Source organism: Chelonia mydas, chromosome 2 (assembly GCF_015237465.2).
Source record: "Chelonia mydas isolate rCheMyd1 chromosome 2, rCheMyd1.pri.v2, whole genome shotgun sequence".
NCBI classification, from domain to species: Eukaryota; Metazoa; Chordata; order Testudines; family Cheloniidae; genus Chelonia; species Chelonia mydas.
Genome location: NC_057850.1, coordinates 103,580,285 through 103,597,566, shown reverse-complemented (window position 1 = coordinate 103,597,566; position 17,282 = coordinate 103,580,285). Strand labels below are relative to the sequence as shown.

General features: G+C 40.0%; 1 protein-coding gene across 4 annotated transcripts in view; it reads right to left on the bottom strand.

Moving 5' to 3' along the window:
• Positions 1-9,365: 9,365 nt before the first annotated feature.
• The window catches only part of DCDC2 (doublecortin domain containing 2), a 139,956-nt gene continuing 132,039 nt past the window's right edge, over positions 9,366-17,282 (bottom strand). For all 4 annotated transcript variants that reach the window (XM_043540045.1, XM_037893046.2, XM_043540043.1 and 1 more), the window contains 2 exons: positions 16,652-16,737; positions 9,366-13,540 (listed from right to left, as the gene is read on the bottom strand). In XM_043540045.1, the coding sequence (XP_043395980.1) occupies positions 13,498-13,540; positions 16,652-16,737 (129 nt within the window). In that variant the 3' untranslated portion in view covers positions 9,366-13,497. The remainder of the gene's footprint in view (positions 13,541-16,651; positions 16,738-17,282) is intronic.

Sequence of the window (17,282 nt, the reverse complement as noted above, 5' to 3'; positions counted from 1 at the left end):
TTTTGTGGTGAGTCCTTTCAAGTAACCGTTTTCCTTTCAAAACATAAAATATCAGTTTCAAAGATGAATCAGCAAATGAAGTCACGTAGCTGCACAGCACAAGTGAACCTGTTTGTGTTGATACCCTTTGTGCATGAAGTGCATTTCCAGTTTCATGCATAGTGTGGAAATTGATGACAATGACATTGAATCAGATTCAGGATGGAAAACTCTGGCTATCCAGATTAAGTCTGGAGGTGGCTGTGCTCCATACCTTGCTCATTCAAAAGTTTTGGATCTGGAAAACCTTTCATGGACTTTGGAGGTGCAGAAACCAGAAGGAGGGTTTTGGAGGTTTTCTTTGAGCTCAAACTAGAATAATAGTTATGAATGGTGGGAGAAGTAAGAAAATTGTACTTGATGATGCTAAGAAAAATTTCAGCCAGACACAGCAAGGTAGATCACTGTAGCAGCACATATTTGAAATGGCTAAGGACCAACATTATGAAAGATGGACAATGATGACACCATCACAAACAAGAAATTGCACAGACTGAAACAGAATAAAATTCTGTGTACAACTGGCAATTTACTGGCACCCACAACTTGGGAGTGCAAAAGCACATAGCAACCCATGTTCAAAACAAGAGTGTAGTTCACAGGGAGGAGAGCATGAGTGGGTAATAGGTGTGGGACACAGGCAGGAATCAGATGTGTGTACCAGATGCAGTTTTGCGTGCCACACTTTAAGAAAGATGGGGTCAAACTGGGAAGAATCCAGAGGAGAGCAAAAGATAAAATATTTAGAAAAACCTGACCTATGAGGAAAGGTTTGTTTACTCTTGAAAAAGATGAATGAGTCTTCATATATGTTAGTGGCTGCTATAAAGAGAAGACTAACAATTCTTCATGTCCACTAAAGGTAAAATGAGAAATAATGGGCTTAATCTGCAACAAGGGAGATTTAGGTTAATTAGGAAAAAAAACTTTCTAACCATAAGGAATGTTACGCACTGGAATAGGCTTCCAGGGAGATTGTGGAGTCTCTGTCATTAGAGGTTTTTAAGAACAGGTTACACAAACACCTGTCAGAGATTATCTAGGTATACTTGGTGCTGCCTCAGCAAAGGGGGCTGGACTAGGAGACCTTTTGAGGTCCCTCCCAGCTCTGTGTTTCTCTGATTATATAAAACAAGCAAAGACAGCAGGTGTTCCATAAGGGGGAGAGAGGAGTTCTGATGATTGTTCATATGGTGTGTGATAAACACCAGAGCACAATAGCTGCATCATTCACTGTTGCTTGTTCTTTAGGCTACGCATTATAGCCAAGAGGTAGAACAGCAGCATAAGTCTTTATTGAGCTCTTTTCACGTCAGAAGGAGGCTTGTTTACTACGTCCTTCCTTCACTGCTGTCAGGTTGTTAGTATATGGGCAGCAGGGAGACAGGACACTAACTTCAATGTGAAGTTTAATTAAAGATTGTGAATAGTGAAAATGTGACATTTCAGATCTTAGAGTATAGCTCATTACAGGAGATTAAAATGATGGTTCTAATATCTTTTAGCTACTCCTATCTCTCCTCTAACCTTTTGTGCTTACATGTGAGATCAGAATGAAAATCCACCTTTCAAATGAATTATAGTTTTTCCACAATGGCTGCATGGACACAGAATGTTCTTAAACATGCACTTTTATCATTGTCTAATCATCTTTGACTGGAAGGAGAGGTGATCCAGCAGGCAATGAGCTATGTTCAAGATGGGCTGGTACAAACACGGAGCATTCTACCATATTTCCCAGCCCCCCTTCTTGGGTTAATATGTTTTGACACTGTAAAGATGAGTCACTATAGTAGCCATATGTTAAGAAGAAGCAGGCCTTATGGCTATTACTGAAGCCTGCCATGCTGAGAAGCATGTTTGGAACCCACAAGGTGAAGGATATTGAAGGGGGAAAAGGGTAACACTGCCTCTAGCTAAGGTTGAACACTTTCCTCAGTAAGACCTTGTTTTCAGTCACTTAAAACTTTGCCAAAATTAAAAACTGTTCAAGCAGAAATTTTCCATGACAGATGCCTGCCTCAGGTGGAATTTTTTGGAAAGTTTCAGCAAAAATGGCTCTGTCATTTCCAAGAACCAGTTTAGAGAATATCATTTTGCTTGTGTTAAATAATTTTACAGTCATTTCATTGTGGAGCTCTAAGTCTTTCCAGACTTAGATAGCACTGGCTCCAGGGATGTACTATTTGCCATCCTTGAGAAAAATCTACCAATGTATGGCCAAGTTATAATCCTCAATAAATCTCAGTTCACACATTCTCAGTAGAGGATGGTTAGATTTTGGCAGCTAAATTCTCTGAATTTCACATCTGCACTGAGCATGCTCCATCTCCGCACTGCTCTTATGTGCAGACCAGACTGCACATGCGCCATATCCACAGAGCAGCTGAGCGGGCTGCAGGAGCTGCAATTGCTCCTTCCTCACAGCCTGCGGTGGCTCCACCCACTGGAACTGGGGACAGATAAATAGTTGGTCCTGTGCTCTGAATGGCATCCAGGCAGTGTGAAAAGAAAAGAGGAAGTGGCATGACTAATACAGAGAGTTGAGGAGCACAGGGCATTGATGAACGGTACAGAGGGGTAGGTTGAGTGTGATAGGAGCTGTGAACGGGGATGGAAATAGGAACAAAGACAGAATGGACAGGAGCGATGGCGGGGAACAGCAGAAGAGAGGGAGAGGTTATGAGAGCAGGGGCAGAACGGACTATAACCACTAGAACACACTCACTTCCGAAACCTGGAATTAGGCTACATCTACACTATGGAGCCTATGCAGGCATAGCCATGCTAGCACAGCCCCCTAGTGTAGATGCAGCCTACACCAACAGAAGGTGGAGAGGTGCAGTACAGGACCACCACCTCCCCAAAACAATTTTAGCCGCATTAACAGAAGCCCTCATCCATCAACATAGCTGTGTCCACACGGAGGGCTCTGTAGGTATAGCTATATAGGTCAGAGATGGGGTTTTTTTACAGCCCTGAGCAGCATAGCTATGCCAATAGAACTTTTAAGTGTAATTCATGTTCTAAACACAGGATTCCAGAGTCTCAACATTCCTCTGCCATCTGGCAAAGAGTTGCAAAATGAACATTTCTTCCCTCCACTCTGGTTAGTCCACATGGGGATAATGGCTACTACGTGAGCTAGGGATCTAATCCAAATTCTATCCATAAGTCTCATAGCAAATGAAGGATCCCAAATAACTAAACACAGTTCTCACTGCTCTCCACCCTACCACTGCTTCCTCGAGCTCTATAGTCCCCATCGTGAACCCCATCAATGTCTGACACTGCCCCTCTTCTGCCCAAGTATGGGCCTTGGATTCAGCCTTCCTGGATCCATGAAACACTTCCCAGCCCAAGGACTGGATAACATCACATTCACAAGTAGAATGGAACATCTACAATGCAGGTAAGGACCATCTTAACAGCAGAAATATTCCCCACCCGTCCTGCTCCCCACCCAATTGCCTTTTATCAAATTCTAATACATGTTCTGACCATTTTCATTTTTTATTCTATCCTTCTTAGACTTAGAATTACAAGACCTCTTTTACCGTAAGAGTACTCACGCTGCAATCTGCACGGTGGAAATCAAATTTTCCCATTTCATTGGTTGCTTTTATTGTGTTAATTTGAATGAACACACACACACACGATGGTTGGGTCTGTTTTCCCTACTGCATTACACAGTGACTTCACTGCAGCATCTGTGTTTTCTCCCTGAAGGTTCTATTGACCCCTTTATCTGCCTTTCATTCCCACTGTGGTGATTCACTGGCTAAAAACAGGGAAACACAAATGCCCTCGCATCGTCAGCTGAATGTCAGCAGATTTGCTGAGAATTTATGGTGCAGCCCCAACATGACATTTTTAATTGTGTGTTTGCAAATAAATGGCTATTCATGGAAACAGCTGTGATAAGAGATCAGGAGGATGGACCCTACCACTTCACGACTGTTTGGCCTACCAAACTGCAGAAAGGCAGCAGAGTATGAACAAGGGGAGGACCTTTATCCTGGGTAATGTAAAGGAGGGAAAGCCAATAGCAAATTACAAGAATCTAAGCTGTAAGCATTTCAAGAGCTCTTCTTTATCGGTGGGCTAATAGCAAAAGCAGCGATTTTAATAAAATGAAGGTATTAGGGTGTAGGGCCACTCAATGTTAGCAGGTCACCCTGACATTATACACCAGGATGCCAGATAAACTTAGTTCTTACAATCAGAGTTACATCGACTATGATAGAATATGATGCCCTTGATCTCCAGGGTGAGGGCTTGAAGGCTCTCTCTACTCCTACTTCATTAGTAGCTAAGAGCAGTGGTACATTTAGAGAGTACATCCTCTTCAGAGGTTTTTGGCGTTAAGCTACTTTAGAAGGCCACATACTGCTTGAGGTAATTATGTTTTGGGTACTGCAAGTTTGCTCTTGTGGTACAGCTTGTCTCTTGGTGACATTGACACAAATGGGAATGTACTGTGTGTGCTTACGGTAATCTCTCATTTCAGACATTTTGAGACAACTAGTGCTTCTTATGGGGCTCTCAGATGCCTGTGTAAACAGCCATCTGTGTCTTCATTTTCAGGTCTGATTTGGGAGATTGTTTATATTAATATAAACAAACACGCTGAGGCTCAGTTTAGCTCACAGGTAATTTACAATGAGGCTTTCTTTTCCAAACGAACTCTCAACACCAACTTGGGTAAGTATTTGTAACATAAATGCAAAGAGAGAATCAAATAAATATGGAAAAAAACCTGCTGTGAATATTTCAAATTTTTAAATCTTTCCAGAACTTACATTTTATTACATCGGTGGATTTTTGCAAATAAAGAGGGAATATTATATTTAAACACTGCCTATGAGATAGCCAAATTATCTGAGATATGCTACTCTAAGAATTAGATTCTAGATGAGATGCTCCTATGTTTTGACTAGCTAAATGCACCTTCCAGCCTCATATGACCCAGAGCATCTATTCTGATGGAAAGAGGCCATGCTGGAATTGGAGTGTTTCCCTATGCCAGCTCTCAGAATTACTTTGGAATCTGCTGCTCCTATTCACTATGTCTTTTTCGGGAGCTCCACATTCCCTGCTTGAACTTTTGTAACCCCACCTATTCTGACCTTCTTTCAGTAAGCGTCATGGATAGTGGAGCAGAACTAGTTGCAGGTGCTATGAAACCCAGAGTCAGCACAGTGTAAGCTAAAAGAGGGGTGCTGGCTGACAGCCAGAGGAGGGCGGAGTAGGCTTTTTCAAATAAGCCAGACATTTCAGTCTAGTGGCCATGGACAATGAAGTATGCATGTTTGGGAGTTTGAGTTCTTTCTACTTAAATAGTTTTGCTGGCACTTGCCACGCATTTTCACTGAGAACAAATGCAAAAGAAGAATTTGTTCATAAATGCGAAGTCTTCTCTGCTGGCCCTGACACAGCTATTGCTGAGCTAGGGCTGGTGAAAGTGCTGCTCTTCCTTCTCTCCTTTTGGTGAGGCGTTCCTCCTAAGACTGGAGGAGGGCAAGTATTAAACACCTTGTTTGCTGCCAAGGTGAAAGGCCCTCAGGTTCTAAATAATGCAGGGCTCATTTCAGTATCCCCAAGAAGCACATATTGGCAGAGCATACCGACTGCATCAGATCTATCTTGGCAGACTCACTTCATGAACTCATTATCTCCTGTAAATAAACAAACCAGGCAATAACACAGTGTGTCACTAAACAATTTAGGCTGGGATTTTCAAAGGAGCCCAAAGGATTTAGGTGCCCAATTGCCATAGAAATTCAATAGGAGTTGAGCAACTAAATCCCTTGAACTCCTTTGAAAATCCCAGCTTTATTCCCCCTCCAGCAGAATCATTGTGTTCCTGTATTCAAGGTGTCCTAAAGCGGTTCATAACATTACAGGTTTAGCAGCAGAAGCCCAAAGTATTTAGCTAGACAGTGATGATTTTTCCCCCAATTCCTACTCCCCTGCTTTTCTCCAGTGACAATACTGCTTAGGATTCCTGTAGGTGTCCCTCCTTCATTCTGCATCCATGCTCTGCCATCAGCCCCTAACAGAGTGGAGAAGCCAAAGAATCCAGCTTTCACCTCCATCTCTGGCTGTGTACACAGTGTTACGAAAACACTCAGCAGAGGCAGGCAGGCTGTACAAGAACAGAGGCAGAACCAGTAGGAGAGAGATCAAGCTAATGATGGCAATATATGCACCACTGAAGACAGCTAGAGGAGAGGAACCACCGGGTTGAGAGGATATCTTCACGTGCACAGAGATAAGGTGTGCTCACGTGTGTTCATGCTAGGTGCAGCCATCAAAAGTTGCCAAAGTTCCAGTTTCTGATTTGTGTTGAAGCTTTATTATATGTCCGTGTTTTGAGTGATGTACTAGAGAAAGAAGGATCCACTGCCACATACTTGTTCCATTTGCATAGCAGGTAATGGGCTTTCAGAAAGCTAGAAAAATCACCTGGAAGAAGTTTTAAATGGGATTTTCTACCTAACCAACCATCATCTTTTTGATAAATGATAAATGACTTGGCTGTGTAGTGCTAGGCCTTGGCTTGTATGAAGTGTATTGAAGAACAGTAGCAGCCTTCACCATTTCTGTTTCTCCATTGGCCAGAAACAGATTTTATAGCAGGACTCCCATGTAGACAGTTAGTAGGAAAGTAGCCCAGTGAGTTAGAACTAGCACATTGCACTGATATGAGAAACAAGAACAGGACCCTAATTTCACAAGCTGGGGTGGTGGTCTAATGCTTGAAAGAAATTAAGCACTTGGATGTCAGGGAGGGATGAAATCTTCCATCTAGGTGAAATATGGAACAGCCTGGGCATCATGCTCCAGTACAGAACTGGGAGAACAGTTGCGGCAATCCAACAACCAGAGATGCTTAGGTGTTATATGGGAGTGAAGTTGTGGCCCTGGATAATGGAGTAGACCTGAGTGAAACTTTAGAACCAGCTTTTGATTGGGGGGAGAGGGGGCAAATATCACTAGGGAAAGCCCATGCTGACATGAATAAAAAGGTACAAATAAATTTTAAACATGTGGTAGCAAGTTAATAAGGCTTCACAAATCTGGGTACTCTGAACAGGAGAGGGAGGGGGATTTTACTTACCCCTATGACATTAGCTGCACGGCTATGCTTTTATTTCCTTGCTGTACTTCAGTTTCCCTCCACTAGAGACGTCCCCAAACTGGTAGCGTAATTTAATTTCACCCTCTGGTCAAGTCCAAGTCCATCCCATCTGGGCCAAACAACAGTCCAAAGTCCTACCTCTTTCTTGTCTCCATGCTGGGGCTCTGCAGAGACTCTTCCTCTCCTCAGACCTTGCTTCTTCCAGGAAGCTCAGGTACACGTCCCCCCTCTGCTCAGGGCTCCAGCCCTGAGGTACTAAGGCATCTGCTCCAGCCTCAGATGTACACTTCACTATTCCCTCAGAGCTACTTCCTACTATGGTTTGCATACTTCTTAGGCCTTAACCCTGGCCCTTGAACACATTACTTCAGCTTATCCTACAGAGCCTCACTAGCAGGCTCTTGATCTAATTTTTCTTCCTAACCTATTCAGCCAAGCCTCACCTAAGCCCTATCCCCAGCCCCCTCACAGAGAGCCAACAGGAATCCCAGGGAGCTTCACCAAGACCATCTCCAGCTGAGGGGAAGGGAGCTCTTTTTAGAGTTCTTTCCCCCTTCCCCAACAGGCCTTGCTGTAGCCTGCAATCACCTGATCTGGGAGGAAAATCAGACCCTGAGCTCCTCTTAACGATTCAGCTCGACCTGTGATAGGGAGGTGAATCAAGTTAGGGGTTAAGGCACAAATAGGTGATTTTGCACTACAACTAAACCAAGGGTGCTGATCTGGTTACAGTAGGGTTAAAATTTGTTGCCTGACTGGGATTCAGTTGTATCCAGGGTAAAGCCAAGGCCCATTAATGGTACCAGTCAGAACCTATCACATTACAGATTTGATTTTGTACCACATGCTGGAACCCCAGACAGTGGTGTTGTAACCAGGTCCTCTGACTAGGTCATAGTCATTTAACATGGGTTTGTCTGGTTTTTTAAATTACTCACTTTTATACAGAGAACAATCTGTTTATTAACCTTGATTATTATTTATTTTAGAAGTGTAGTGAGTGTTGTTTTAGTATCCTGTTCGGATCTACTCTTGTACATTTTCTATACACAGATGAAGGTATTAAATTCCAATACTTTTTTATTTCAACAAAGGGGAATTGTTTCTGAAAGAGGAATAATGCTTATTTCCACATGTGTAACTGAAATGCTCTTATGCTGTATAGTATGTAGCTTTGAAGAACTGTAAAAAATCCCCTATGCTATGAAGAGTTGAAAGTCATGCCATGTTTCTTAGGAAATATAATTCTCCTTAGAATTTTGAAAGCCTTTGGCTTGACCTCTGATCTCTATGTCTCAAAGTCATGACAATGTCAATTGATTCTGAAGGACTGCATAGTCAGACTGGAACTCCTCAACTATTAGTGTCAAAGGTCACTGGAAAGATAACTATTTCTCTATTTGCTGATGTGACCTATGACCTTCTTGTCAGTTTTGGTACTCTTCATATATTTCCAGTCTTCAGAGGGTTACCTCAAATAGGTTCAATCTTATGAATCATGACACATGCAAACTATCCCATTGACTTCAGGGTATCTGGGTTTATCCCTTTGTTTATATTCAGGCAACTTTCAGATGTATTTCATTGAGCTGTTAAAATACGATAGATTTCAAGAAGTCAAACTCTTGAGCAATTTTCACACTTCCATGTTGCCTCACATACCTCTGGTTTCCCCCACAATGTTGGGTCTACAACAGAATAAGGGGAAAAAACCCCACACATAACTGAATGAAGGCATAGAATTTTCTTTATAAATAAATAGGTGTTTTCTGTTCACAAAAGCATTCTACCATTTTACAATATAATATTTGATTTATATATTTGTTTTGCAAAGTATATTTTATTTAATGCCTGTTTTTAAAAATATCATGTACCCATATAAGACTGTGGTGCAAGTAGGTAAAGGATAATTGTCATAGCTACTTTCTCTGGACAGAAGGAAAATAGGAAGGTATCCAGCTATGAAAGATACTCTTGGACATATTGAGCCATTTCTTTGACACCACTTGAATTGCCACTTGATTTCTCATCTACTGTAACTTGATGGCAAGCATCTTATTTGTATTGACTTGCCTTGGAGGGAAACCGTGCTCTTCCTTTGTAGATGCCAAGGCTCCCTCTGGCATCAGACCTGGTGTACTCCCTTTGAACAGGGAAGGAGAAAAGATTTTTGAAGGCCAAGTGGGGGAGGGGTGATTCTTTGTGCAGCAGGGTGTACCCTGGGGCGTTTCTCTGAAGTAGGGAATGGGGCAGAATTGCTCTGGTCTCCCTGCTGGAGATCATCAATCAGTGCTCAGCCGCACCCACCATCTGCTTGTGGTGGGTGCGGTGGGGAGGGGTTTGGCTTTGCTCAGCCTTTTCTCTTCTTTCACTTTGGAGACTGGGAAATGTAAGCACCTTTAAGTAAAATTCCAAATAGGGAGCTTGAACAGAGCTAGGATTTCAGGGGTTTTTTCCCCCATGCAAACATTAAAGTAACATTATAACCACACTATCTACATAATTACATGAAAGACACAAGAAAGTAAATAATACAACAAACATTTGAATGGTGTCAGCACCCGTGATTTAAAGGCATGTTCTGACTTAAATATACATAATATTGTAGCTAGAATTCAGAGCCTAAATATCTCAGCCTACCACTAGAAAGCCCCACTACCACCAGTTCTAAATGTATTGAATCACTTTGAAAATTTTCTGGAGTCACACTAAACAAATTTATGGGCCATCTCCTCAGCTGGTGTAAACTGGTAGAGTTCTATTGAAGCCAGTGAAGCTACTCTGATTTACGCCAGGCCTGGACTGCCCTGAGCAGCCAGAATAACTGCCCCCTTAAAAAATTTAAATTGTGGAGGAAAAAAATATATAGGGGTTTGGAGCCTCTTTCTTTAGATTATTTTACACTTACCGAAGTAATTTAAACAACTGATCCAAGCATACTCCACATCCCTGCAAGCATACACCAAAGGACAAGTGAAGAAAATTAAGGCCTGGGGCCCATTAAGCACCTTCTTGACCTTTTGCACTGACTTCCATGGGGCTAGCTAGTGTGCCCAGTTAAGCATGTGAGTAAATTGTTGCAGGATTAAGGCCTAAGAGTAAAATGATCCTATAAAGAAGGCCACATCATATCACTGATTTGAAACCAGTGGGGAGCTCTGCAGTGCTTAATTTGCAATGAAAGAGGTGGCCAGGCTCAAGCAATTTTTTACATTTATAACTGATGTAGCAAGCCCAGAGGTGCCGAGGCTATGAACTGCCAAGCCCTGGCACAAAATAAGCGCTGGAGCTCTGCAGTACAGGATATGCCAGGAGTTGGCTTCAATCAGTTTAAAAGAGCTACGCCCTATAGTTGTAAAGGCTTTAATTATCTCCCAGAATTTTCCAGCCCCACACACATCTCTTTCTGAGCTCCTCATCCATTGACAGCATCTCTGCCAGGTCTAGGCTGTTCTCTTCCTCTGCATTCAGGGCTCAGTTCTTCAAGAGTTCTGATCTCAACCCAGCAAAGCACTGAAGCATGTGCTTAAAACTTTAAATTATGTATAATCCCTTTTCAGTAAGTAAAATATACTGAGAAATACCATTAGAACCAGTACTAAGTATAAGGAATAGCAGCTGAAACCAGAAGCATCTTACTTTCCATTAACAAAGTAACAGAAAGCTTCAATCACACATTATGTATACACCTATACATAATTTGATGCATACACTGATGTGCCCATAAACAATAATCCATAAGCCGGTGAATGGTTTTACTATATACTGGCATGTCTAGAGTGCTTTGTTTGGCTAGAGGCTACATAACGGGATTTCAACCACCCAAAATGATATGTCTATGAACAGTATTCCTATGCAATTGCTCCTCTTGTGAACACGGGGAACATTTGGGGAACACGGAATTTAGTTTAGCCACTTCTGTTATCCCTACACCACTGAATATTTTAAAGGGAACACTCTTAATAAGGCCACCCACTCAAGGATTCAGTGATATAAGATCTATCACTTTCACTGTGATGTCATAAGAACTACCAGTTACAGACTATGCTTATCCTTTCTCTGCAAACTGAAGAGTACCTGGTACAACATTCATGTTCTGAATGATACTATATATCACTACAGGAGATGACATACTGAAAATGCCTATATTTTTATTTTCTAAAGAGTCTTATTTGCTATCCTGAAGAAACGTATGCTCAGATGTCTCCTAGGTAAGCAACAGAGAGAAATTTATAAGAATGAATGAAAACTGCCTGCTGTCAGACAATAAATGAAATAATCTTACATTAGAGTTAACTATATACTATCAACGTGAACTTTTTAAAACTGACTAATTTGAAAACAAAATTCAGTTTAACCCTTTAAATAGCATGTCCTGAAATTTTTTAAAAAATGAAAAAATATGAAAGTTTATGTTCTCCCATTGATGTTTATAAAAGTCTTTTAAGAAAGGGAGGCACTGACTTTACAGGGAAACAATGCCACTGACTATACAGCGTGCTGCCAAATACACAGAATAAAAAAACTAGAAAAAGAGAAAATATTGTTATCGGGATCTTCATGTACCTACTGTTAGATACAAAGTTTTCACACAAATATGTTTTTGAAATTGTAGCTGTCCCTTTAAAGTTTTCACATTTTCTATCTATTTGTTGATCCTAGGAGTAATAGGAAAAATCACAGGTAGTGAAGATGGAAAGTACCTATTAGGTCATCTAGACCCTAATCCCGTAACAAGAGGTGTACCTCTGCACCACATGGATCCCACTAACTTCTGTGGGGCTCAGCATAGGTACAACAGTCACATGATCAGAGCCCTAGTTCCCAATTCAGCAAAGCATTTAGGCATGTGCTTAATACTAACTAGGCACATGAACGACCCAATTCTGACTGAGCAAAGTGTGCTACAACAGCCATTTATTTGCTATGGTTTTTACAGAAAGTAGAGCATATGTATCCAGAGAAGATACAGTTCGTTTTTGGTAGCTGATAAAACAGGAGCAAATTAACTAAATGCAACCAGTGTAACTATTGGAAGATTAATTGTCAGCGTGCCTAGAGGCCTTCTACAGATCTTTCTAACCATTGCTTAAAATACATTTAAGCATGTGCTTAACTTTAAACACATGCTTATGTCCCACTGAAGTCATTGGGACTTAAGCAAAGCACTTAAGGACACGCCCATGCACTTTGCTGAATAAAGGTGGTGTTAAGCACAAGGTAAGGGCTTTGCTGAATTGGGGACCCAAGTGCAGAATTGTTCCCAACAGGAATATCCTCCAGTGCTTTGTCCAGCCCAGTTCAATAAACCACACCCAAATCTAAACACGGTAAAAGTTTATATTTGAGTTCTAGCAATATGTACAGACTTTGTTCCTCTGGTTTTTAATGTCACCTTTTATATATCTATATTGCTAACACTCTGAGATATATTGGAGGGTCAACATACATTACTTTTCCATTGGGGGGAAATATCGAAATATCTGCTAGAGAAAATATAGCAGTTTAGGTGGTTTTCAATTACTGTGAATGTTTTTTTATATTTTTTTAAAGTTTGTTTCAGCAGCTTAGAATGAACTTAAAAAAATTAACTGCATGATAACCACAAAAAGTGAGTGTTTAGTAATAATTTGCTAGCATTAACAAAAAAACCTACTCAAAATCAAAACCAAGAAACCTCTATCACATATCTATAGTTAGCTAAAATATGGCTAAGATCTGAGAAATTTTCATTTCTATGACTTGCAACATAGTGGCATTATCTGTTGAAGTTTAGAAAAAAAATAAAGACAGTGGGAATCCATGTAATAAAGACAACCAATGTTCTGGATGATGCTCTTATGTACTAGTGCAAATGAAACCTCAGCGTATCTGGACCCATCTTACTGCAACAGGTGAAGTAACATTTTTAAACTGTAAGGACTATGCTCAGGATTAATACATAGAGCACTTATAGCAGAGTTTTGTGCAAAAAAACTAGTGGGCCAGATCACTAAGTGGTGTAAACAGAGATGGCTCCGTTGACATCGGTGGAGCTAAACTGAGTTATGCCAGCAGAGGATCTGGGCCAGTGTTTTCATTTATAAATTAGTTTCTCATTGGCTGATAAATCAGCCGCAATCCAACTTTTCAAAACTAAAACAGAAGTTAAATTTTCTTCCATTAATCTATTAATCTACTACAGAGATTTAAAATTTCTTAATATTTGTTGTAAAAAGTTAGTTAAAATTTAACATTGTGACTGGGTAAACTTTCCAGTTTTGAAAAGTGACATATTAGCTTATGGGTTTATATTTGAATGAAGCTGTCTTACCTTATAGTAAAGCTGGGTGAATAACTGATTTCTTGTTCTGCTGGCTGTTCAAAGAAAAAGGATTCAGTTCAACCCAAACCAAAACTGATGAAAACTTCAGGTAAATCAACAGTTGACAGAAATTTTGTTTTGTTTCCACTAGGGCTGTCAAGCAATTAAAATAATTAATCGCAATTAACAGTGCGATTTAAAAAATTAATCGTGATCAATTGCGCAATTAATCACACCATTAAACAATCATAGAATACAATTTATTCAAATATTTTTGGATGTTTTCTACATTTTCAAATATATTGATTTCAATTACAACACAGAATACAAAGTGTACAGTGCTCACTTTATATTTATTTTTGATTACAAGTATTTGCACTGGAAAAAAATTAAAGAAATAGTATTTTTCAATTCATCTAATACAAGTACTGTAGTGCAATCTCTTTATCATGAAAGTTGAACTTACAAATGTAGAATTATGTACAAAAAAACCTGCATTCAAAAATAAAACAATGTAAAATTTTAGAGCCTGCAAGTCCATTCAGTCCTACTTCCTGTTCAGCCAATTGCTCAGACAAACAAGTTTGTTTACATTTGCCGGAGATAATGCTGCCCACTTCTTGTTTACAATGTCACCTGAAAGTGAGAACCGGAGTTTACATGGCACTGTTGTAGCTGGCATCATAAGATATTCACATGCCAGATGCACTAAAGATTCATATGTCCCTTCATGTTTCAACCACCAGTTTAGGGGACATGCATCCATGCTGATGACGGGTTCTGCTCAATAACAATCCAAAGCAGTGTAGACAGATGCATGTTCATTTTCATTATCTGAGTCAGATGCCACCAGCAGAAGACTGATTTTCTTTTTTGGTAGTTCGTGTTCTGTTGTTTCCACATCGGAGTGTTGCTCTTTTAGACTTCTGAAAGCATGCTCCACACCTCGTCACTCTCAGATTTTGGAAGGCACTTCAGATTCTTAAACTTTGGATCAAGTGTTGTAGCTATCTTTAGAAATCTCACATTGGTACCTTCTTTGTGTTTTGTGAAATCTGCGGTGAAAGCGTTGTTAAAACGAACAACATGTGCTGGGTCATCATTCGAGACTGCTATAACATGAAATATATGGCAGAATGCAGATAGAACAGAGCAGGAGACATATAATTCTCCACCAAGGAGTTCAGTCACAAATTTAATTCATGCATTATTTTTTTAATGAGCATCATCAGCAGGAAGCATATCCTCTGGAATGGTGGGCAAAGCATGAAGGGGCATACAAATGTTTAGCATATCTGGCATGTAAATACCTTGCAATGCTGGCTACAAAAGTGCCATGCAAATGCCTGTTCTCATTTTCTGGTGACACTAAATAAGAAGAGGGCAGCATTATCTCCTGTAAATGTAAACAAACTTGTTTGTCTTAGCGATTGGCTGAACAAGAAGCAGGACTGAGTGGACTTGTAGGCTCTGAAGTTTTACTCTGTTTTGTTTTTGAGTGTAGTATGTACAAAAAAATCCTAGATTTATAAGTTGCACTTTCACAATAAAGAGATTGCACTCCAGTACTTGTATGAAGTGAATTGAAAAATACAATTTCTTTTGTTTATCATTTTTACAGTGCAAATATTTGTAATAAAAATTATATACTTTGATTTCAATTACAACAGAGAATACATATATGAAAATGTAGAAAAACATCCAAAAAATTAATAAATTTCAATTGGTATTCTATTGTTTAACAGCGCGATTAAAACTGTGATTAATTGCAATTAAGTTTTTTGAGTTAATTGTGTGAATTAACTGCGATTAATCAACAGCTCTAGTTTACAGCAGTCACTTCTGGAAGCAAAGGAAACAAAGGGCTAGGTACACAGAAGAACTAGAGGAGGAAGTGATATGGTTTATTCTCCTATAACCGTCAGCCGAGTGGCTAGGGCACCCTCCTGAGATGTGGGAGACTGATCTCTAATCCCTGCTCCACGACAGAGGCAGGAACTGAAGACAGGCCTCCCACATCACAGATAAGTGCTCTACTACAGTGCTACTCAAAGTGGTGGTCCGTGGACCAGTGCCGGTCTGCGAGCCATTGGCTGCCGGTCTGCGCGCACGTTGGAAAAAAAATTTTGCCAGTCCCCCACATCAGATAGCTTGAGAAGCACTGCTCTACTCAACATCACCTCCTCCAGCCATTTTGTGAATGGTCCTAAGTCGGCCACAAAAAAAATGGTCTGAACTATTCAGCAAATTCATGCCAGTTGCTTGACTAGTTTGCAGTCAAGTGAAACTGCATTTTTCAGCAAATAAATTATGCGTCTGAAAAATGTTGCCCAATTCTACTCTATAGCCCAAATCCTGCAAATGATTCTATGTGCATGCAGACTTCCTGCATCTGTGAAGAGTTCTACTGAAGTCAGTGGGTCTTTCTGCAGCGGCAGGGATCCAAGTACATGGATCAGGTTGCAGTACTGAAGTCTCTCTCTCCCCCTCTCTATTTATAGTGCTATTTATGTGCTTTTTGTTAACAGAACCACCACTAATGCTGCTGCTCTATTGGAAAGCCACTATAAAGTTTGGAACATCTAATTAGGATAGATTCTCGACTCCAGTTTTATGTGGGTGAACTCCACCAAGAGGAGAATCTGGCCCATTACCTCTAAATTATAAGCCTGGAAATTAAGTATACCTCATATTTTAGCTGTTTATTAATCTAAGAAAAACATTATACATTTTTCCATTAGAAGTCACAAAAATGTTCTTTTCTAAACAAAATTGCTGAAAAACTCTGACGTCTAACATGCTTTTTTGGAGCACACTGGAAGACTAACACATGGGGTTGATTCTAGTACTATCATCTGATAATGAAGAAGGAATAGCTCACTTATTTATAGTATTTCTAAACAGAAACCCTTACATTTTCCCCCTAAAATCTCATCAGTAAGCCACATATTGTGAAAATAATTAAATCTTCCTTTTAATAGGATGTTCATTATCTGTCCATCCATATGGCATTATCATTTCAAGACTCAATAGGTGGTACTCAACTGTATCTTTACATTATAAATTATCAATCACAGATAACAACATGCTTTAAATGTCAAATATTACAATCCTTCATTTTTTGCTAATCTACTTTTTAAAAAGTCTATGCTACAGCAGCATACTCATTGGTTTGGTCATTTTTTTCACTTTCTTGTGGACTGGTGACAGTTACTCTTGGATTTGATGTTTTTTCCAGATGAAAATCAATCTAGAGAAAAAATGAACCAAAAATCGATATTTTAAGCTTCACAGATAACAGACTTCATTGCATGTCAACAAATATATAATTAAGTAGGCCACACTAGAATTTCTACTAATATCTACGAGCTAGTCACCAACATAACATTCTTGAGTAGCTTATACAAACCTGGGGTCTTCCCATCAGGTAAGGATAAATTGGAAAAAAGGTGAAAGTACCAGAACCTTTGCTCAAATTAGAATATTTTTCCTGTTTATAGCCCCATCTGAGCAAACATCCCTTCTAAATTGAACCTCCCAAAGATGTAGTCTCACTTTGTGGCATAAACCTTCTCATATTCTCCACAGCATTCCCAAAAGCATTCCATCAACATATCAAGCACAGAAAATAATAAATCCTACTTCTGATGAGAATGTTGTTGCATATTTATCTGGTAATCTTTATTTGAAAATGTCCTTGTGTGTCATACAAATGGGTCAGAATAAATCCCAAATTTAGAAATATGGCAGGGACTATCCTGCGCATCACATAGGCGCCGACTCTGTGGGTGCCCG